The sequence below is a fragment of the Macrobrachium rosenbergii genome, chromosome 5 (genome assembly GCF_040412425.1).
Source record: "Macrobrachium rosenbergii isolate ZJJX-2024 chromosome 5, ASM4041242v1, whole genome shotgun sequence".
Lineage (NCBI taxonomy): Eukaryota > Metazoa > Arthropoda > Malacostraca > Decapoda > Palaemonidae > Macrobrachium > Macrobrachium rosenbergii.
In genome coordinates, this window is record NC_089745.1 from 61,716,368 (window position 1) to 61,740,974 (window position 24,607).

At 37.9% G+C, this 24,607-nt stretch overlaps 1 protein-coding gene across 1 annotated transcript in view; it reads left to right on the top strand.

Moving 5' to 3' along the window:
* Positions 1 to 804: 804 nt before the first annotated feature.
* Positions 805 to 24,607, top strand: part of LOC136838851 (WD repeat-containing protein 48) — a 98,484-nt gene continuing 74,681 nt past the window's right edge. Inside the window, exons 1-3 of the mRNA XM_067104499.1 lie at positions 805 to 1,100; positions 5,196 to 5,245; positions 22,656 to 22,818. Coding sequence (XP_066960600.1) covers positions 1,043 to 1,100; positions 5,196 to 5,245; positions 22,656 to 22,818 — 271 coding nt within the window. The 5' untranslated portion in view covers positions 805 to 1,042. The remainder of the gene's footprint in view (positions 1,101 to 5,195; positions 5,246 to 22,655; positions 22,819 to 24,607) is intronic.

Sequence of the window (24,607 nt, forward strand, 5' to 3'; positions counted from 1 at the left end):
AGGCCAAGGGGTTCTGGACATTTTTTTAAAGTGTGCCCTCATGTTCAACGAAAATGTTAGGATGTAAGGCCTCGAATAACACTTTTACACAGAACTGAAGGACTTCCCATGAAATAAAACATACTTTTTACCACAAGCAGTGTAAGACTGTCAAAGTGTACTAAACATAATAGAAATGAAGTTTTCATAATAAAACTAAAATTGTAATACTGTACTTACTTGAACACCTGAATTAGCCCTGGTCACCTGACCAGACCGAACATAACCCCACTCATTTAACTACATTGTTAAAAAATTTTAACTGCCAGTGTTACCAGCGCTGCAGGTAAACATTGTTTATCGAGTTACCTGCCCACCGATGGCAACAGGAACTCCCCCTCCTTTTCAATCACTAATTAATCACTATCATTGAAGAGGGGAGGTGGGTGGAAGTCATTCAGGTGTTCAGGTAAGTACAGTATTACAATATTAGTTTTATTATGAAAACTTCCTTAATGCAATACATCTGAACACCTGAATTAGCCGATTAACAACATTTACATGGCGATGGGATTAATCAATATCCTCTTTCCAAAGACAAATTCTAGCCTATGTTGAGAAATACTCCTGACTGGTTTGTATACTTAGGTAAAATAATTATTATTAAAATGTTTGTGATATTTTGTGTTTTTTTTTGTACAGCAAGCAAGTAAAACTTGAGTAACACAATTATTTATTAAGTTTAGAGATATAAAGAAAATGTGTTAACTGTTGGCTACGCCCTGTAATTATGTTTGTAAGGTTAGTTACATGGTTTTCTTGCAGAAAAATTAGATGATATATCAGCAATAATCATGTACTGACATTTGTATATAATTAATAACTCCATATTCCCATATTCCAGATTTCTTTTGTAATTCGAGATGAGGTAGAGAAATTTCACCGCTCTTCAGTTAATTCCCTTCAGTATGATGCACATCTCCAACGGCTGTACTCTGCCGGTAGAGATTCCTTCATACGAATATGGAACTGCAAAAACCAGAAGGAGCCTTACATCCAGTCCATGGAACATCATACGGACTGGGTCAATGACATTGTTCTTTGCTGTGGAGGAAAAAACTGTGAGTCCCTCAAAATTCCTCAAAATTGTGCTCAGGGAAAATATTTTTTAGATTTCTCCGTGGAACTAATTCTTCCTCAGTGTTAATGTTACCATGATTTATACTTGAGTTGTTATGTGATATTTGGTGATGCTGATAGAATTGAGGAATTATTCTAAAAGGTATAGTGCACATACTTGAAAAATGGAGAAAAGTCAAGGGAATAGTGCAGTGAAATACAGAGAAAATATTTAAAATGATTAAGGATAAATTAGGAAATAAATGTATAAATAAAAAACTCCAAATTAATAATTATTATCTACAGTATAAACCCATTTTTATAGTCCAGTTTCCATGGTCTGTGAAGTCCCAGACACATCCTAACTTGTTTGAAAGAGAAAGACAAATAGTAATTGAAAGCTTTCATGTTGGTAAACAAAAGAAAATTGGCTGCTGAAAGGTACAGTATGTGCATGCACCAGTAGATCCTTGAGTCTTCATAGGAGGAAGGAGTTTTGATTAGTAATAATGGGTTTGTACTTAAAAAATCAATTTTGTAGTTTAAAAACATTATAGTCCCAGCACAAACTCTTACTCATAACATTGCCCAAGTCTTCTCATGGGCAGGAAGAGTTGAGCAGGTGAAATCCAGATTTGTTTATTGAGACTCACTGACTTCTTATCATATAGAGCTCTTTGGGTTGAGATAGCAGTTTTACCAGTAGCTCCTCATGATGGTGAAAATAAAGGGAATGTTGTTGTGCAGTTAGCTAGGATGATGAAGAGTGGCACTTGGCCATAAAATAAGGGGTAGAAACTGATATCACCAGTTAAATGAGATAAAGGTTGGAAGTAGTAGAGGAAGAGTCATTGTGGTCCATAACCTCAACTCTGGTAGGGACCATATGCCTTAAAGCCACATTATTTGTAAGAGGTGTCCCTGATTTAAATGCTAACAAAAGTAGATTAACACTGGCAAGTGCTTTCTGGTGAAAGTGAACTAATGTTTATGAACCATTTGAATAATACGGAGTTAAGAAGAACTCTTATTTTATGAACTTCAGCTCTTTCTTGAAGAGCATCCACATATAACACATTCTCATAACCCCTAAGTATGAGCCACTGGATTGAGAATACAGTAGTTTTCCAGGTTATTTGTGTTTTCACTCAGCCTTTAGGAGAAGAAAATTAGTGTTGAGTCACTTATTCACCTTTTCATCATAAAACAACCCCTGTGATCTTCCTGTAGTTGTAATCTTCTTTCAGACAAATTATAGACAGATTTGTCCTTTAATGCAAGCTGGAATTGGTTATTGAAAACTTGGTAACAGTGTAAGTTGAGTGGGGAGTATCATTCATCGACCATCACACTCACTTTTCTTTCTTCCAAACAGCCACTTAATCATAGCCTTTTTTTGTTGTACCTCTGGATCTCTGTTGGTGGCAGGAGTCTTACTTTCCTTCTTTCACCAGAAGTGCTTTTGTTTGCACGAGTACTGAACAACAGGTGGAAATATACGTACTAGGCCTTCAAGCAACAGAAATTTCAGTTTAGGAGAACAGTAGCCAGTGTATCAAATTCCTCAAGCTGGATAATGCTCAGGAAGGCAATGCATCATAGTTGACAGTCGTAGTCAAGCAAAGCAAGCAAGTTCTCCCATTGGACTGGCCCTTTGAGCTTGGGATTTGCAAGGCTTAATCACAGACCATCTTGTATACCTTTGACTTCAGTGAATACCAGGCAATTTCGTTATTAGTGTAGTCAGTGGGGCATTAATTTAATCAGCATTGCTTCTCTAGACAAAAAGTTATCTATTTCAGTCTTCAAGAGCTCTAGTGTGTCCATAATACAGTTTCTTGAATTTTGTGGCCTAGAAATGTGTTTTTTCATGGACCTGAGAAGGCTTATTTATCCTTTTGAGAAGGAGGTTCTTGTCTTCTTAGATATACCAACTGGAATCTGTGTACATCTAGGATCTGTCTCTTGCTGTAAGGTGTCATTAAATCTTCATATGAGATTTTGAGGCATCATTGCTGGATGGCAATCTTTGATTGCTAGTCACACCTTCCAGAGGCTGGACTATTCACTATGATAGGTCTTTCTTTCCCAACTGATTTAGGTGCTACAGTCAAGACTGCACCATTACGTGCTTCATCTTCATCACAGATTTTTGAGACAGTTCACCCAGACTGTTTAAAGAAATCTCTCAAATCCCTTGTCTCTCACAGTCTCAGGCAGATCATCCTCAGGGCCTATGAGGGTATATTGGAAGGTGAGGTTGCGCATGGAAGGATTTTAGTTAAGAAGTCAGATATCTTTCCATCTGTTGCTTTCAGATGTAATGTGGTACAGGCAGTCCCCAGTTATCGGGGGGGTTCTGTTCTGAGGGTGTGATGATAACCAAAAATCGGCGATTTTCAGCACTTTTTCAGCAATTTCCGGCGCTTTTTCAGCAATTTTCGGGGTTATTGGTGCCTCTGTTAGGTATGTATTGGCGCCAATACCCAATTATCAGTGCCAATAAGTATAAATCGCTGATTTTTGGCACCAAAAATTGCCAGTTTTCGTCACTAGACAAGTGCCGTAAAACCGGATCGCCGTTAACCGAGTCCACCATTCACCGAGCCCTCCGTTAACCGGGGACTGCCTGTATTCTATTTTAAATGCTGACACTTGAAGATACCAGTATTCATGTTCAGTGTTTTATCTTCTGAATTTAATACATAAATGGATGAATACATATTCTTTAGAACCAGTAATAGGGATGGACCAAGTTTGACCTACTGAGGAGGGTAAAGGGGAGTCATCAATTTCTTGATCATTTGCTCATTCAAGACATCATTGAGATGTAAATTTCTGGGGTTATTAGCTGCTGTCTTTTGTTTATGTTGAGTATTTTTGAGTCTGCTTATCAAGTGGTCACCTGAACATAAACAGAGCCATAATTCTTATCCCAAAGGTTCTACCTTATAATGAACAACTGCTTTTTATGTCTTGGTTCCAGACCTATTCTGTTACCAAAGGCTTTCCTAGATCTTCTATTCCTCAGTCATCACTACAGGGTAATGTATGGATTGATCCTCCCACTTAAATTCAGATTCAGGCTATATTTGTGATAGATTTGTTAGACACAAACATTTTTAAATACAGAGTTTTTGTTTTTCAAACACATCAGTCATATATGGAGGCCCCTCATCCCATCCCTTAGGTCTCATATTTCTTGTTCAGATTCCACAAAAAAGTGATGCAGATGATTGATAATGGCTGAAAGCTCCACCATAGTTGATATTACTTATTCTGTCATTTGGACAAAAGTTTGCAGTGTCTGGGAAAATGGTTGTTAGTTATATTTGATTTGTTTAACCAGACCTCTGAACCCTTTTAGGGTTCTTCTTGGGCTGGGACTGGGAAAATGTGAAGACCATGAATGTGTGCTATATGTGATGGGTTTATATGAAGAACTAATCATGCATTTAAAAAAATTTTGAGTTGTAACAGTTTTATCTTTCGTTATTTAATAATGAACATCGATTTAACATAGCATTCTGGCATCAGTAAATGGTTGGGAAAACATTTTACAAACATTCATCAAGTATTCCTGCTGCAGATGGCAACAGGGGAAGCCAAATGAATTAGAGGCTTAATGACTTAGGGTTTATTCTGATATTCTTCTTATTCTATATTGCTCAGCAGTTTTCTATCATTAAAATTTTTGTAGAAAATTATGCATGAAATTACAAGAAAAATAAGTGTTTAACATTATTTAAAGAAAATAGGTTTTCATATTCACTCTGCAAAAAATATGGCGAATATAAATATACTGACAATGGTGTTCTACACACTAAACCCTAAAGTAGTTTTAGCTATTGAGAAGTTGATTACAGATTGCATTTTTAGTGTTACATTTTATGATAAAGGAATGAAGATTATGTAAAGAATTAGATCAATATATTGTATATGACTTTGGATGATGGGTGATGTGTTTTCTCGGGCCTGATGGGACGATGAATGAATCAGTTATATTTAACATCTTTATGGGGACCAGTTGTCAGTAAAAAGTGGGATAGTTACCTGTTAGATGCTTTATATAATTTTTTATTTTATTTTCTTTTCAGTAATATCAGCTAGTTCAGATACAACAGTTAAAGTCTGGAATGCTCATAAGGTAATATTTTTTTGTCTCTTAATTCTTTGTAAGATACCATTCCTCTTTATGTGGTTGGGTACACTAGTACCAGCACTACTCTGTAATTTTTTTTAACTTTAATGTTGTCTGTTATGCAATCTTATCATGTCTTTCTTCAAAACCTCTACCCTAATCCTCTGCCAGCTTGGAACCTAATCTTCATTCCTTAGGCATACCCCATGGTCTTAACACCTTGATAATATCATCCCTTCAAACCAAGAATTGTCACCAGCTCCTCTTACTTCTTAGCATATTCATTTGTCTTTAAAAACTTATTTTATTTCTTTGTTTCTCCACAACCCCATCAGTCATGTATGTTTGTACAGTATTCATATCGTGAAATATGAACCATCTCTTACTAGCATTATTCTTTTGTCTTTAAAAAAAAGGGATGCTTGTTTTATTTGTTTGTTTCACCACAACCCCATTGATCATATATGTATGTATTCATGTCCTGAATGTTCCAAAAATCTCCAGTCTGTTCATCTGTCAAATAGAAGGTAATCTTTGTATGCATATACAGCTGTGCAGAGGAGACGATGCCAGGATATAAGGCGGCAAAGGATAGGCTAACCTTACTGCTGGGTGGCAATGCATCGGGAGACTTTAAGCTAAAATCACTGTTAGTGTACTGCGCTGCAAATCCATGGGCACTCAAAAACATCACAAAGAGCTCTCTACCCATAATCTGGATGTCGAGTAACAAAGCCTGGGTGAATCTTGCTGTATTCAAAGACTGGTTTTTCCATCACTTTGTTTACAAAGTTCTGTTTCTTGTGCCTCCTGTGATTCTTGGGATACTGAGTGGTGAACTGGCTGGAAGAGGCATAGAGGTGCTGAGATAGTCAGGGTCATCAAAGTGGGGCAGTGACATTAGAATCTTAGCTGAAGAAGCATTGCAAAGCATCCCAGGGAGTAGATCTGGTTACCTGTGTTTTCAAGCTGAACAGTCAAGTTACCAAAGAGTGGATACTGGACAGTGATGGGCTGTGTGCACGGGAGTTTGCTTTGTAATGACATTTTGCCTAAACTCTTGCATTTGTGTATCCATGTCCAAGGCCCTGAGGCAGTTGCTGGGGTTGCTATTAGGATTCTCCATGATCTCGATACTATATCGAAGGCCATGCACATGTGCTTGTATGAAGGCACTTGTCATCATCATCTTCTTCTACAGGGGCTTCTTCAGCACTGACATCAACTGCAGCACTTATCTCACTATTAGACAAAACTTGAAAGTCAGGGTCGCCACCTATGTTATCCAGCCACTCCGGTGCGTCATCCTTGGGAATGTTGTCACCTCCATTTGTGAGTTAGGCATGGAGGTCATCAACTTCAAACACTGGGAAGTTCCTCATACTCTCTTCCCTCCCACTTCGGGATATGGTTTTAGTTGTGGTTTAGGGTCTATGGTGACATCCTTCCAAGCATCTGTGAAGATGTAGATGGTAGACTTCAGTGAATACCTTCGAAGATTCTTCAGTGTCCGTTCCCCCATGTATGCCAGCTTTCCTCCTTCTCTGCCTCATCGAACACTACCATTACCTCCTCCAGGAACTTCCTCTAGTATAACTGTTTTGTTGTCGTTATAACCCCTTGGTTCATTGGTTAAGTGAGTGTAGTCGTAATAGGAGGCAAATAAATGACCTTTGTCACCAATCAACTGGGTTGCAGTAGGATGTGTAGGTGCATTGCCCATGAGAAGTAAAACCTTCATCCAATATCTAGCAATGCCAAGGCCCTGTGTCTGATGATGAACAACCTCCTTACAAGAGTGATTATGGAACCATTCAGTTATAATCTTGGGGGTGAACCAAGCCTTTGCTGAATAACTGGGAGCTTATCGATCAACCCATGCAGGGCATGTGGTTGCTTTTTATGTCCAACTGCCACTGGTTTGCAATGATGGCTGCCAGTAGCATTTGCACTTAACAAAGCTGACACATGTTTCTTGGAAAGCTTTCAGCCGGGTAAATTCTTTTCCTTTTCGTCAGCCAAGGTGTTAGTGGGTAAGAAACAACAGAATAGACCAGTTTTATCAGCATGGTAGATTTGCCCTAAAACAAGGCCTTTCTCATCAAGTCTTTCTACATCTGGCATCCTCTGTTCCCTCCTTGGAAGCATCCAAGGCTTCACCATGAGTCTTCTTGTTATAAATTCCATGTTGAATATTGAATTGAAACAGCCCACCCTCTGATGCCATAACTTTGTAGCTGCAGCCTTCAACTCAGCACTGCACACAGTCACACCAACAGGGCTTTGCTGATAAAACCAGATCAAGGTCGACTGTTCAGTGCTCTCATGGTGGCCTTTTGGTATGACCTTGTGGACCTGACTCCAGAACATCATCTTCTTAGAGTCTGTCATGTACTACTTCAGCATGTCCTAGGAAGTCTTGATATCATGTAAGATTGACCATGCAGTGTCATTCTCATTCGTGATACATTCCCTAAATCATCCTGCCTCAATTCTGATGACTTCAAGCTTCTTCTGAAGGGTCAGCACCTTCCTCGCCCTCTTAGGATGTGATGGAGCCATATACAGCATACATAGTACGAAACACAGGAATAACAGTGTCTGCAATTTTGCAGCAATGCTACAAAAGCCACATGTTCAGAAGAAAGCATTGCATACAGTGAGCATTAGCTAACAATCCAAAACAGTGACATTGTGTGTTTAATTAATAACGGTTGTGAAAGCTTGCTCTCTCTCTCTCTCTCTCTCTCTCTCTCTCTCTCTCTCTCTCTCTCTCTCTCTCTCTCTCTCTCTCTCTCTCTCTCTCTCTCTCTCTCATTTTTATTGGTTTTTCCATAATTTTTTGGTTTTTTGTCGTATGTTGTGAAAATTACGACATAACAAAACACCAAGAAATAAAAATTGAGAAAAGATAGGGGGAGAAAGGGAAGGTAGGAGGGTGTGTGTGTGCGCGTGCGTGCATTACACACTGCTTGTGTGTAGGGATGTTTCTTAGCACAACCCTCTCTCTCTCTCTCTCTCTCTCTCTCTCTCTCTCTCTCTCTCTCTCTCTCTCTCTCTCTCTCTCTCTCTCTCTCTGCATGGTGCATGATCATTTTATTACCAGTTACAGAACAATGATACAGTATCCTCTAATAAATTGTGAAAAAATATAAATGCGTTATAGGCTGTATGTTTGTAGGGGGGTTTCTTAGCGTGGTATCGGATGTCCTCTCTCTCTTTCCTCTTTCTCTTGTGTTGTGCATGATTATATTATTACAATTTACAGTACAGTAATAGCGTGTAATAAAATGTGAAAAAACATAAGCATAAAAATTTGAAACAAATTAAAGCTCTAAAGAAGTCAATGCCTGCCTACCCTTCTCCACCCATCCTGCATGGCCCTCCTCCCTTGGAAACTCCTTCCACAGCCAGCCACCTCCTCACCCCGAAATAACCCTCTCTCTGCATGCTTCTCTCTCTCTCTCAGTGCAGTGTTGCCAACTGCCCTCCTCACATCATGCCCAGCCTTCTGACTCCCCCTCCACCCTACAAACTTTCACAGGCTTCACTCCCTGAACCCTTTCTCAGCCTGTTTATGAGTGTGAGCAATGTAACCAACACTTTTCTTAGACCTGCGAAACATTTACAACCATTTTCACTTCCTCATTGGGCAGGTGGGTACTTTTCTCAGCTAGCACTCTGCTGGCCTCGCGTTCGAATCTCCGACCGGCCAGCGAAGAATTAGAGGAATTTATTTCTGGTGATAGAAATTGATTTCTCGCTATAACGTGGTTCGGATTCCGCAATAAGCTGTAGGTCCCGTTGCTAGGTAACCAATTGGTTCTTAGCCATGTAAAACAAGTCTAATCCTTTTGGGCCAGCCCTAGGAGAGCTGTTAATCAGCTCAGTGGTCTGGTTAAACTAAGGTATACTTAACTTAAAAATATATATATATATATATATATATATATATATATATATATATATATATATATATATATATATATATATATATATATATATATATATATATATATATATATATTGTTAAAGAGATTTGTAAGATTGTTTCTTTTTAATCACCTGTTGAGCTGTTCTATACCTGCTGTACTAGTTTTAACCAGCTCTTGGATATTTGTGTTTACATTTTTTCCACTTTTATGTTTACTTTGTTATATATTCTTCGTGTTTTTAGCAGTGTACCTCGAAAATGTGTTGAAAGAACTAAAAAGTGCTTGGTACTCCTTTTATTTTTTCCTGTGGCCTTTAAAATATATATATATATATATATATATATATATATATATATATATATTATATATATATAAATTATATATATATATATATATATATATATATATATATATAAATTATATATATATATATATATATAGAAATATATATATATATATATATATATATATATATATATATATATATGTATATATATATATATATATATATATATATATATATATATATATATATATATATATATATATATATATATATATATATATATATATGTACAGGTATTCCCCTACTTACGATGGGGTTAGGTTCCAAAAAACCCATCGTTAGTTGAAAAAATTGTAACTCGAATATGGCCCAGCCTACACTAGGTATCAGTACCATCTATACATATATGGTAGCCTAGCCTACACTACACAGTATACTTTATACATATATGGTATAGTAATTATTAGTGTCAGCTAATTCTGCAGGTTCAATGCAGATTGACATAAGTCAGTATAAAGAGAAATTGAATAACAAACAAGGCCTAGCCTGCACTTTCGTATATCATATACGGTTAGCCTAGCCTACATTATACTGTATTCTATTTTCACATAACACCGTATTATACAAACATCAAAATAACGAATGTGCATCTTTTCCTTGGATCTTTTAAAAAGTTACGCTTTACTACACTATCCAATTGTAAATATTCTTCTATTGCTTTTGCATTATAAATTCCGATCATAGCGATCAAATGTTTTGGTTTGCGAATCAATCACGCAGTCTTTATTTCGCCGCATTTAACTCGGTTCAGAGGGCATTTCTTGTTTCTAGTTAGTGTATATGAATCTCTAGATACTTTATTTATAAGGGACGTGTATTTTTCGTTATACGAAGTATTTGTAAGTCGAAATAAAACTTAAATATGTCTTGTTGTGAAATTAATTTAGCTATTTTTTTCGTTAATAGATGACGTTGGCGGCTGGCCGTTTGTTTTGTGTAAAAAAAAAAAAACAAAAGATTCCGTTCGCTATTTTCTCTTGATTTCATCATCATACTACGAGCTTTTCGTATTTATCTTTTATCGGCATGAAAACAGCAGTGATATGTGTTTTTTCATGCCCAGTAGTTTTGATTAAAATACTTTCCAATTTTATTTCCGGTCGAGTTTCATCCATGTTGCCAATGCATGATAATTTATAGTCATTAGCAGCTTGAACATTCTTTTCTCAGCTTCAACTACAACTTGCAGCTTAAATTTACTGTAGCAGTATATTTCCTTGCCGATCTTTTCTCCAAAGCAGATAAGGGTAGTGTAAAAACATATCAGTACTTAACGTCATTTTTAACATAACTAAGGTACAATGGTTGAAATATAAGCAAAACAGTTGTTATCCGATTCGGTTATTAGCAAAACAACAGAGTCTTGTTCGGTTGTTTAAATACACATTTTCGCAAGAGTATAAGGTTACTAACAATACTTTTATCATTCTCTTACTTTTTTAACTAGAAGATGGAATAAAGAGATGGAGAAAAAGAAGTTGGTCTATTGTAAGTTGGTCTCTCTTGCTGCCTGATTCTACGGCAACTGTAGTGTCCGCTGTTGCCTGTGCCCGCTCGAAATTTAAAAATATTTTCTAAATATTTTCGTACCAGTATTAATTGCTAACTCCATCGTAAACTCGAATTATCGTAAGACGAATTATTGTAACTCGTGCACTACCTGTATTTACAAACGCATATAAATTGCAAACGAACACTGACCTATTTTAACTTCCGACACAGTGAGAGCAAGTGAGGTCAGCTCGTTGAATTAATGTACCTATTCCAGCCTCTCGGGCCAACGTATCGTACGCTGCCTGATTGTACGTTGTTGCCTGCGCCAGTCGCCCGCAAAATTTAAAAATACGTATTTTCAAAATATTGTCGTATCGATATTAATTGCTAACCCCATTGTAAAAGCGAATTATCGTAAGTCGAATTATCGTAACTCGAATTATCGTAACTCGAATTATCGTAACTCGAGCACTATCTGTATATATATGTGCGTGTATGTATGTATATATATATATATATATATATATATATATGTGTGTGTGTGTGTGTGTGTATATATATATATATACGGGCAGTCCTCGGTTATCGGCGGGGGTTCCTTTCTGGGGGTGTGATGATAACTGAAAATTGCTGATTTTCGCGGCTTATCGGCTCCGAAAAGCGCCGATTTTTGGTTATCGGCGCCTCTGTTAGGTATATATCGGCGCCAATACCCAATTATCGGCACCGATAAGCGGAAATTGGCGATTTTCGTCGCTAGACAAGCACTGTAAAACTGGATCGCCATTAACCGGGGACTGCCTGTATGTATATATACTGTATATAATATATATATATATATATATATATATATATATATATATATATATATATATATATATATAACAGGTTTTGACGTAGGAAAAACCTATTTTTGGTAGTCGCTGTTAAGTCCTCAAAGGAGTTACCTTCCATGGTCTACCAGAGCTTCATGGTGACCAAACTAATATCAAAGAATTCTCTTCTAATTTAGTTGGTCTTTTGGCCAGGTATTGTGCCGTAATGATTAACATTATAACACATGATGGAGTATATAATGGACTCAAAGATAAGAGGGCACTTTCCCTTATCTTTAGCGAAGCTGAACGCAGTTTTTCCAACGTCAATTAACCTGCAAGAAAGAGAAGTGACTATTGCACACGCGCATCCGCCCTCTTATTTACAACCGGGCCGTTAAAAGACCAAGGAGCCATTACTCTCTGTTGGTCAGTGCAGGTTGATCCCTTTGCCCAAATCCCGTGCCTTTTCGTCAGGGAAGTGGGAGGGTTTTGAGGACTCAACAGCAACTACCAAAAATAGGTCTTTCCTACGTCAAAACCTTTTTTTTGATAGCGTAGTCACTGTTTCGTCCTCAAAGGAGCTTTACAAAAGAAATTGACAGGTGACGAAAAAAGGCTTAAGCTCTTGCTTTTTAATCCCAACACCGAGGAAATAACATTTCCAGTCCAAGGTCAAGCCACAGAGTTCAAGTCCATTCTTTATTCCAAATACTTTTCAGGTTTTGATACCAAGGAACAAGAAACTATGCACGAACTTACGTTTTAGAATGTAGTTCTACGGTGGCTTACCCAAGCATGCTGGGTTTTGTTGTAGTACTGTCACCCATCTCCCAGCGATAAGTTAGCATACTCACCGTCAATATGACCCCTGGTTTTCTGCCGCAGCACCTAGGGGTTAAGACTAACTATGCCACCTACTGATACACAGTGTAGTCGAATTTGTTCGAACATGTGGCAATGATTAACTGATGACCACCCTATACATCTGGAGACTTCTTTGAAAGACATTTCTGAAGAAGGCCAAAGATGTACTTACTTTCCTAACATCATGTGACCTATGGAAAGTGTGTGGATTTCCTTTTTAATGAGAAAAACCTTACAAACATTCTGTCTTTGTAGGGAGAGTGGTTGGTTTGTGCTAGGGTGTAGGAAAATAGGACCTTCTGGGGTGTTTGCCGTGGCTTCTAGGTAAACCTTAAGTGCTTGAACTGGGCGTAAAGTCCTGTCTGCTAAATTGAATTTTCTTATAAGAATGGATTTCCTTTTTATAGGATCCATATTCTTGGCCAGGAATGATGGGCCAGGGGGCAATAATAATTGATGGTTAGCTATTTGCATGATGCATCATCCCCATCTAAGAGAGCCCAGTTCACTAATATTGTATGAGCTCCTGATGCTAATGCAATCAAGATCACCTTTTATAGCCTGTGCATTGTGGTTGTATTGGGTCCACTGAACTGAGGGGCTGATAGAAGTCTAAGCACCTTGTCCAGGGACCAAGAAATTGGAAGCCTTTTGGGAGTGGGCCTTTGTAGAGCAAAAGACTGCGGAAGGGAAGTGACAACTTCTATACTGGAGTCAATCCAGAATCCCTAAGCAAGGGTTCCATTAATGCAGCCTTGTATGTCATGACTGTTGTAACCACAAAGCATTTGTCTTCAAAAGGGTATATAAGAAAATATAGTTTTTATACAGAAATCTCAACTGGGCTCTCAGTATGGATATACAGTAATCTAACCATATCTTCCATACGGACTGGTAATGCTGGATAGAAGTCCGTAATTTTTGCAATAGGTACCTAGCAATGTTGAGTGAGTAATTATTACGATAGATATTTTTTAAAAAATCTATACGTGAAGGTCTCGGCTTAGAAAGGAGAGACTTTCCCTCCTACTATCCGGGATAGAACAGCGGACGACAGTGGAATTGATCTTTTTGTCCGTTGTTGAGGTAATAGGAACCAATGCCTGTTTGTCCAATTTGGGGCTGTTAAGTTCACTATTCCTATGAAGGTTAGAAGCGCATCTGCCCTTTTGTGCTAGGGTGTTTGCTCAAAACCTTTGAAATCTGGGACAATAGAGAAAAAATTTTTGTCCTCCCCTTGTTCCAGTCTTTAGGAAGGCATCTCTTGCTGTTGCTTGACTGTCCAGGTTTGGAGACACATACATCAGGAGTTTGTGATTCTAGTACGTGGCGAACAGGTCCACTTCCGGTTGTGGAAGCATGTTGGCTATTATTTGAAAAGAGTGGTTGTCCAACATCCACTCTGTTGAGGCTGTCGTTTTCCTTGATAGAGAGTCTGCTATTACAATGGGACCCCCTGTGAGGTGAACTGCGGACATGTGCCACTTCCTTGCTTGAGCCATCCGAAGGATGGCTAACATTACCATATTGAGAGGAGGTGAATGTGATCCAGACCTCCTGATGTATGATATTGTGGTTATGTTCTCTCTCTTCTGGAGGTTTGAGTTTTTTGAGAGAAAAAGACAGCCATCAGCTCCAAGAACTTGATATAACAATTCCTGAGTAGCTGATCACCTCCCTGCCACATGACAATCCTCCCAATGTCCTCCAAACCTGTCAATGAGGCATCTGTGAGTTTGTCACTAATACAGATGGAGGAGCCAGGGTGACCTGGTTCACCAGAGATTCCTTCCAAATTTAAGGCCGTAGTATCTCCCCAACTCTTTTTATCCTCTGATGAGGTCTGTCTCGCATCTTTTTTCTTGTATGCGATAGCCAGAATTTGTTCACACTTTTAGCTGCAATCTATGTATTGGATCTATTACTGACGAGAACTGCAGCAGGCCCATCATGCGTTCTGATTGCCATCTGGAAACTCTGGGCTGTGCAAGGAACCTTTTGAGGACTTGCCTTATTCTGTTTTGAGCACGATGGGGAAAGACAACAGGCCGTGAAGAGTATCTCAACACAGTCCCAGCCACTGAAAGTGTCTGCCGGGCATGAGGCAGGATGTTTTCAAATTTATAATAAAACCTTTTGACTGTACTTTAGTCTGTTGACCATTGCTCTTAGGTTTTTCAAGCACTCTTTTCTTGTGGGCCCCTAAATCTTTTTGTTTGAGTTCTCGAAAGAATACCGTTGCTAGTTTGACAAATGTTCTTTAGGCAATGTTTAGCCGAAAGGACATGACTTTGAATCTGTACATATCTTTCCTTATTCGGACCTTAGGAAGGGCCGGAAAGGAACGGCTATAGGGATGTGCCAGTGTGCATCTTTCAGATCCACAGAAACTGCCCGAGCCCCTTTTTGAAATGATTCAATGTACTTAGGCAATGGTAATCATCAAAAACTTTCGGCCAACAATGTGCTTGTTCAATGTCGATTGGTTGAGGATCACTCTTCCTTTGGACGAGTCCCTTTTGAGGACACTGAAGAGACATACTTGGTGGTGCATATACGCAAGTTTCTGTCCCCCCACAGGGAAAACTTCCATTGTCTGTGATGTCATCGAAGCTGACCCCCAACCAATATGATTCCTTTTGGTATCTGCCTCCTCCTCTGCCTTCACCTTTGATAGACATTCCAGGTGTTGTTTTTCCCTTTTTTCCCCTATGGGATGGTTTTTGGACCTTGTGAAAAAGGATGGCCTTGAAGTTGCTGTTGTGCCTTTGCAGGGAATTGTCCCTTCTGACCACCTAACTGTTTTTGAGGAAAAATTTGGGGTGACTGAAGGCTTATATGATTTTTGATCAAAGTGAGCCTTTTTTGGGGTTGGGTAAAGGGAAATTTTGGGTTCTTTGTTTCTTGAATTCCTCTTTTCCCCGAAGAGCGTACACTGTACAATTCTGTTGGTAGGCATGCTTATCGAGTTGAGCCACAACAGATTCCTCTAACAGGTCCTTACAGAAGGGGTTACAATGTAACAATGCAGTGATACTGGAGAGTGATTTGATGGAGCTCTCCAATGCTTCCATTCGCAGTTTTATGTACCATTCTAGGAAGTCAAAGAGTGCTTTCCATCGGGTTCTCATAAGACTTTTGGCCTCAACAGCAAAAATTATCCTGGGATGTTCTGGAAGCTTTAAGATGGCAACTTCCAGCAAGGTGGTAGAGGTTATAAGGAGCCTAGCATAAAATTCTGACGAGGCTACTTGGTGAGCAACTTGGGTCTAATTCAAAAAGGCAGTAGAGATCCATTTTTAATTGACCTGGTAAGGGTGATTTCATTAGTTTTTAAAAACTATAAGCACAGGTAAGAAAACCATTTCTGTTAGTGGTTTCTCCAAGTCTGGTGAGGATGGTACCAGGTGCCATTCTGTATTAAGGAATGCTGCCGTTTGTAAATTCTACATTTATAACTTCGATCATAGTTTTTCTCTCATTAATTACCTACTTGCCATTGGGAGAGAAAGTGCATACTGAGGTATCTCACCAAGGTGCACACTGAGGTGTCTCACCAAGGATTATCAGTATCATCAGGGGTGAGTACTGGAGCCCCCATTATGTTTTAATCTGAAGTTCTATATTCCAAACTGACCCATTGTTGTTTCTAGTCGGAATTCTAAAATCAGACCTTGTTTGGGCGGCATTTGTATCTACACTCACTTTTCGGTTACAGGATGTAGTACTTTTACACTCTGGTGAGTACATGACTGACTGACTGACTTTGCTTTTCAGAATCATGCTTCATGTCCCTTATATATTGCCATTCTGTGGCAAGGGCATCTTTGATGGTACTCAATTTCCTTACGGAATTGACCAAATGGTGCAAACTGTATATCCCTTTTGGGGGAAATCGTTGCAAACAGTGTATCCCTTTTGAGGGAGCTTGCCGCAAACTGTGTATCCCTTTAGGGGTACAGGTCGATAAAAATTTAATTTCCTTACAGAACTGATCAAATGTTGCAAACTGTGTATCCCTTTTGGGGGAGCTTGCTGCAAACTGTATCCCTTTTGTGGGTACAGGTCAATAAAAAAAAAATTTTCTTACAGAACTGATCAAATGGCGCAAACTATGTATCCCTTTTTTGGGGGGAGCTTGCTGCAAAATGCTACCCCTTTTAGGGGAGCTTGCCATAAACTGTGTATCCCTTTTGGGGAGCTTACCAGAACTGATCAAATGGCGCAAACTACTGTATGTATCCCTTTTTTGGGGGGGAGCTTGCTGCAAAATACTACCCCTTTTAGGGGAGCTTGCCGTAAACTGTGTATCCCTTTTGGGGAGCTTGCCATAAACTGTTTCCCTTTTGGGGGAGCTCATGCAATCTAACTGAGCTTCAGCAACTAAACTGTAACTTCCTGTTAATGAAGGGGCAGAGGTTCTGGGCAAGTTACTATACCTTTCCAAAAAAGTAGACATTTCAGTCCGAGTTAGGTGGATCCCAGTATCCCTTTTGGGGAAAAGATCCTATTCAGTAATGATAGCTGCATGGGGAACAGAATTCCTTCTGTGAGGTTTCTTCCATGGCTAGCTTAAACTTATGTCCCTGAGCCTTCTGGGTTCAGCAGGGCCATTTCAATGGCAATGTTCACTCCATATTTTTTAAAATAAGAATGTGAACTCCATGTAAAGATTCCTCTATTTTCTCCACAGGGTTAACCTGGGAGGTATTGGCGACTGATGTTGATGGGTTTTGGCCCACACACTGATGATGTTCAGAGGAAGGGTTAAATACCTGCTGCCGGAGTTCTGCCGGGAAGATAATCTCCCCCTTCCTCACCCCTACTGAACCCTAGGCCCCACTGAGACAGCTTAAAAGGAGCTGTTTCGTCCTTAAAACTTGCTGCCAGGAGCATATTGAACTGAGGATCCTGCCTAATGGTTATAACTTACTCTAATCTAGGCTACTGCATAATCTGGATTATTTTATTCACACTTAAGTGTATGGGTTACATAAACAAAACACAATTAGCCTACCTTAGTATGTAACCTTAGGCTAGGTTACATCTCATCTAGCACAGATTATGATTTCATCTAATCCTAATTACATGGTCTAGGCTAAGAATTTAGTCCAGAAATGGGATGTTTCATGGAAAGTTACCACTTAACTTGATATAAGGTAATGCCTAAGCTAGTAAATCGATTTAGCTCATGCTAAAGTGCACTGGCTTATATAAAGAAAAAAAATTTATACTAATATGTAGCCTCATTGTTAGGCTATCGATTTACTATGCCCAGATATTGTTATTATCTGATCCTAGGGTCCTCGGTCTAAGCTTGGCCACTAAGGATACGTAATCCAAGGATATACATAGGCTACAGACAACATCCACTATTAATCTAGTTTGAATTATTCTCACTTACTGCCTAGATTATTGTAGACATCGTATAATCTGAAAGGATTTTCCATATTAATGATAAGTTATGGAACATTTCTTTTAGTTAAAACATTTAGTTAGAACTTAAAACAATTTTCGTTTTACGAAACTAGGTAACAATCAATGCTTTACGAGGCTAGGTAGGCTAGCGATCAACGAGCCGGGTTCTGGCTTTAATACACAAATTATATAAATTCTAAAAGTTTAAAACTAAAACTTTCAACTGTTTGTTAATATTGAGCACTTATCTTGCTATTTTTGATGTTTCCATAATCCGCGATACTAAAACGGAGAAAGAAGTCGAATTTTTTCGGAGCGCTGGTAACGACGCAAACCGTTCGCTTTGGACCAAACAGAGGTCATGGCATATAGTCACTTCTCTTTCTTGCAGGTTAATTGACGTTGGAAAAACTGGGTTCAGCTTCGCTGAAGATAAGGGAAAGTGCCCTCTTATCTTTGAGTCCATTATATACTCCATCATGTGTTATAATGTTAATCATTACGACACAATACCTGGCCAAAAGACCAACTAAATTAGAAGAGAATTCTTTGATATTAGTTTGGTCACCATGGAGCTCTGGTAGACCATGGAAGGTAACTCTGTTTGAGGACTAAACAGCGACTCACGCTTATCAAATATATATATATATATATATATATATATATATATATATATATATATATATATATATATATATATATATATATATATATATATGTATATATATATATGTATATATATATATATGTATATATATATATATATATATGTATATATGTATATATATATATATATGTATATATGTATATATATATATATATGTATATATATATATATATATATATATATATATATATATATATATATATATATATATATATATATATATATATATATATGTATATATATATATATATATATATATATATATATATATATATATATATATATATATATATATATATATATATATATATATATATATATATATATATATATATATATATATATATATATATATATATATATATATATATATATATATATATATATATACATGCAGAAGGAATGATTCCCGGACCTTTTAAGCCTCTTAGTGGACTTCCCAAGACTTCTTCCACAGCGTCGAAATCTCCTCAAACAACGTCATTTCATCTGCTATCATCAAGGTTTGTCCACTCTCACTCTGACAGGCTTCAGACTGTCAGGAAGCTTGTCAGAGCGAAGGATTTTCAAAGGCAGCTGCGAAGGCTATTGCCAACTGTAGACGATAACCTTCGTCCAACGGTTACCAGAGTAAGTGGTCAGTTTTTTCATGGCTGGTGTCAAAGGGAGACCATACCTCTGATCTATTGAACAAGAGAGATGTTCAGTCATCAGATTTCTGGGCATTTTGAATTAAAGGAATATAATATCCTTGGTTTGAAAAGATTTGGATGAACCCACAGTGTCAGAGAAAGGGAGGAGGCCAATCCCACACACACCTTCACCTTGCAGCTGCACACCTTAGGCGAGATGCACCATGTCCCTCAAGAGCTGGGTGAACTACATGACTTGTTGAGCATCCAACATAGGATCCAAGAAAAAGGAGTCCAAGGACCTATGGGCAATGTCCCAAGGTAAAAGGTGGTGAATGTGATCTGCATGATTACATTCGATCCTAGTACTCGGCCGACAGGTTCTTCCTGAATGTGATGGACAGACTGATGCCCCTGGCCTCAAAAGATCTGGCCCAAAATGTACTGATGTCCACCAGGAAGTTGCAGGGTACATGTGTTTGATCATCTCACTAGTCAGAGAAAGGACAGTTTGGACACTGTTTCTTGGCCAACTCGAAGGTAACGAACGAGTCGTTTGCATTGGGCTAAAAGTAATCTTTACTGTACAGAGGCAACATAGACATCATACCGTCACTGGAGTGACAGGACCATAGAAGTGGAATGATCCATCTCCAGTAATTACCTTTGAAACATGTAGAATGGCAAAAGGCATAAGCTTCCAGATGTAAATGGATGCCAAAGATGTCTTGCTCTATTCAAGGGTCTGAGAAGACAGAACAGAACAGCGCCAACTTCAGTAAGTCGAGACAGGAAGGACTATGATCAATATTCTTCAGAGGTTGAATGAATTACCAGAAGTCAAGGTGCTGAGATCAGCTGTCCCTATCTCCTGACTTCAGTGAGTGAATTGTTGTAATTACTTTCATCTTGCTTTGAATGTGTCTGTTGGCCACTGTACTGAATGTTCTTCTGTCTACTTATGTACATGTACTGCAGTAGAGTAGATGAAAGGACACTAGGTTGTTTTGTTGACCATGGCACTACTGTGGTGTTGCTATTACACCAAGGAGTGTCTATCTTTGGAACTTGAGACACTTGAAAGTCTATAAAGAATAAAAAATCTCTGGAGGAAGATAGTGTAACCATAACACTACCTTGTTGTCGTTGCTATTAAAGGAGTGCTTATTTAGACCCTGAGACTCCTGAAACTGTCTAAAGATTCACATAACATTCTCTCTGTCTCAGGTTGTGGATCAACTGGTAATTGCAGCAGCAACAGTCACTGCTTACATCTTCCACTCCCCACAGGGCGAGTGTAACTTCATCAAGTCAAAAGAAATGGAGCTCCTAGACACCACTTCTTGACTGAGTAGGAACCAAAAACAAGTTGTCAGAACTTAGTTTGAAGGTGCTGTTGATCTCTCGATGAATCAGGCAGAACGACGGGAAGTTGTAAGCCAAAGAAAGCTGAAGACTTCAATCATGGATGTGAAAGAAGTCTCCTAGGTGTCAACAGCATCTGAAGTTTCTAGGAGGTCACTTATCCAAGTACTAACTAGTTCCAACGTTTCTAATCATGGGTGCAAAAAACGTCTCTGATGTCAACAGAACCCAGTGCTCCAGAAGGTCACCTATCCAAGTCTGACCTGACCCAATCATTGCTAACTGTGCTGATTGGATGAGACGCGATATTTTCAATGTGGCATGGTTGATGGCTGTTATGCCCATGGTTCTTAGAGACAGAGCTGAAATAGTAACAGCTTCGGAGTGTCGAGTTTGAAGGACTGACTCTTCTTAGATCGAGTAATTCTTCGAAATGTCAAGGTGTCAAGACCAATTGTCGCTAACACTGACCCTAGTGACCGAACTTGTGTGTCATACATCCATCATCCTGGAGTATGTCTGGTTGACTGCTGTGCTGAGTGTGCTACTGCAAACCCTTGCACCCGCACCGTCAATCAAGGGGATCATAGGACACTAGGGCCCCCTCTTGTTGACTAAGAAACTACCGAGGTACCGTTCCGTAACAACACTACAGAATGCCTATCTTTGGATCCTAAGGCTTGGAGAGCTAAGCTCCAGGTTATTGAGGTGCAGATTAGGTCAGGCTAGGCTAGGTTTAGTTTAGTCTAGACTAGGTTGGATTAAGTACCCAATCTAACCTAACCCAACCTTGCCCCTTGAATGGGAGGTAACTACCTTCTAGTTGATGTCATGAAACAAGAAGTTCCAGAATATTGAAGTGCAGCTTTGGTAAGGTTAGGCTAGAACTAGTTAGGCTAGGCTAAGTTAGGTTAAGTACCCAACCAAACCTAACCCAACCAGATATCTGTACAGGTTGTCTATTCATGAATAAAAAAAAATATGTAAGTATATAGCAACATTTCCTTTGGGTGCGTCACGTAGTGCCACTGTACTTGTGAGTCATGCTATGTCGGCTTTTTAGTGTATTTCTTGGTACAATTTTTTCTTTCATAATAGGAGCAAAGAGGAGATGTATTATAAGAGATATATATAAAACTATATGCACTGTGAGAATTGAAAAGACAAAAGAAATTGGAACAAATGGCAAGGAGATTGCAATACAGTAGTTACCTTGCTTGTAGGAATGGAGTTGAGCATATGCATTTTCCTCCTCAAGGAAGAGGCAGCTGTCAGTCCCTTGGTATTGTTCCTTTGAATGGTTCCTTCTCTATTAGGTGATCATCATAAATTACAGGCATCAAATGGGTAACAGGATAGTATCCATGGATAGTTATTGAAGGCTTGTAGTTTGTTCATAACTTTGCCTGAAGATCCAAACAATTGATATCAGTGACCATGCCACATCAGACTTTGCCATTCCTTCCTTGACTTTTGTGTTTTGAAAATTGTTTTTATATGACTCCTGAAATCCATATTTGTATTATTTGAAGGCATGAATTGCATATATGATTTATAATATATGAATTTTTAGGCTTAATAGGATAAAAATTATTGTAGAAGGTAGAAGTGTTGATCACTGAACAAACCATTAACCTCTTACCAAAGCTTACCCCATATAAAAATGGGAAAAAGCACGTTAAAACGAAGAAGAAAGCTCTCTCTAGTATTCCTGTTTAGAACAATTTACTCCACTTTTATTTTGATTCTGTAGACCAGGAAAGTAATATTGTACTAAAAGTCAAGGTCATTTTTATGTCTGTTACTCCTATAACATCATCCTATACTTCTAAGACCCATAAGAAATTATGCATAATTATTTTGTTTTTCATTGACAGGGTTTTTGCATGTCAACGTTGAGAACTCACAAAGATTATGTGAAAGCACTGGCATATGCTCGTGATAGAGAGCAAGTTGCTTCAGCAGGGTTAGATAAAGCCATATTCTTATGGGATGTTCAGACATTAACAGCACTTACAGCGAGTAATAATACAGTCACAAGTAAGTAAAATGTTTAAAAGGTTGGTTTTATGGCACTGTTAGCAGTCTTAACTGTTAAAATAAATTTGTTGGCTTCTAGTACATGAACCAAAATTAAAAACTAGTGCAGTGTATATTAATGGATGCTGTGTAAGTCATATAGAACATCAGCCACTTTATTCATAATGCATCAGGTTTACAGTAGATCACAATGAAGCCAGGTAGAAAATTCAATTCTGGATTTGCAGTGGAAATTGATGGTATCCTAGATTTATATATTGATTAGGGTAAACTCATGCTTATGTAAACTGAATTATTTTTTATGGAAATATTTTTCATCTCAAGTTTAAAAGGCAAGTTTACCTAGATAGCAGCTATTAGCTATTTGCTATGGAATTTACACGTACAAGTAAATGAGAATTTATTTTTATCAAAATAATTTCGTAATTTACGTATCAATGCTGAAAATTTTTTTGGCCATTTAAGTATCAGTTTGCTGGGATTTTACAGTTACAGGTGAAACTAAAATAATTTTTAAATTTATATATCAGTGCTAGAAATTTTTTATCATTTATTTATCAGTTTGCTTGGAATTTACAATTACAGGTAAAACTAAAATAACTGTAATATATGCATCAATGGTGGAAATTTTTTGTCCGGTATGTATCAATTTGCTAGGAATTTTACAATTACGGGTAAAACAATAATTTTGTAGCATACATATCAGTGCTTGAAATATTTTCATTTACACATCTATTTGCTGGGGAATTTTACACTTACAAGTAAATGAGAAACCACATGACAGAGCCATAACGCTTCAGTTAGCCGAGTCCTCCACTCACCACCATCAGAAATATTTACTTTCAACTCACTGTCATAACTGTGACAAGGAACATAACAAAAAAGAATCAGATAAGCACTAGAACTGGTGCAGAAATGATACAAAAGTACATGAAAAGTTTCTTAGGACCATGTAAGTCATTACAAAAATTAAGCAGAAACCCACAGAGATTTAAAAATTTCTGAGTCTTATAAACAAACTCCAATATGAGTGAAATGAAATGAAGATAGGATGAAAAGCAATACAAGCACATTCCAAGAGCTGAGGAAATGCTGTAGTAGGAGGAAATCTTCATCGTAATCATCTTCCAAGGTTGGAGTTTTTGAGAATTTGCACAGACGCGCAAACTTGAATGAAGCTCACACCAATTATTTTTGTGTCATTCAACACATTGGTAATACTGTCTTTGTTTCTTTTCCAAGAAAATTGTGTCTAAAGATTGCTTAGGTGCAGTTTACTTTTATTCCTTACAGTAAAATTTGTCAGCTTTGCATCCACCTTTTGATTAAATATGTAATGCTTAAGACAGATGATGATTTATTAAATGAAGGGAACATATATACAATGGCCCAAATGTACTTTTCATAGGAAAAATCACAGTAAAATAATGGCCTAAAAATACATTTCTTAGCAAAAATCACAGTAAAATTCTGGGATCAAGAGTAAGTTTATTTTAAAACAGTAAGCAAGCTACAGCTTGTACTCTTGATAATAGAATTTTGTTGTGATTTTCCCTAAGAAATGTATTTTATGCCATTTTATATATGTTCCCTGCACTTAATGAATTATCATCTGTCTTAAGCATTAATATATATCATCAGTCTCAAGCATTAATATATTTAAGTCAAAATGTGGATACAAAGCTGATAACAGAATTAAAGAGAAAAGGTTTTTTATTTTATCTAATTGGGGAATCATATTTATGTTTTATATTATCATGTACTGAAAATCATTTATATTGCTTTTGGT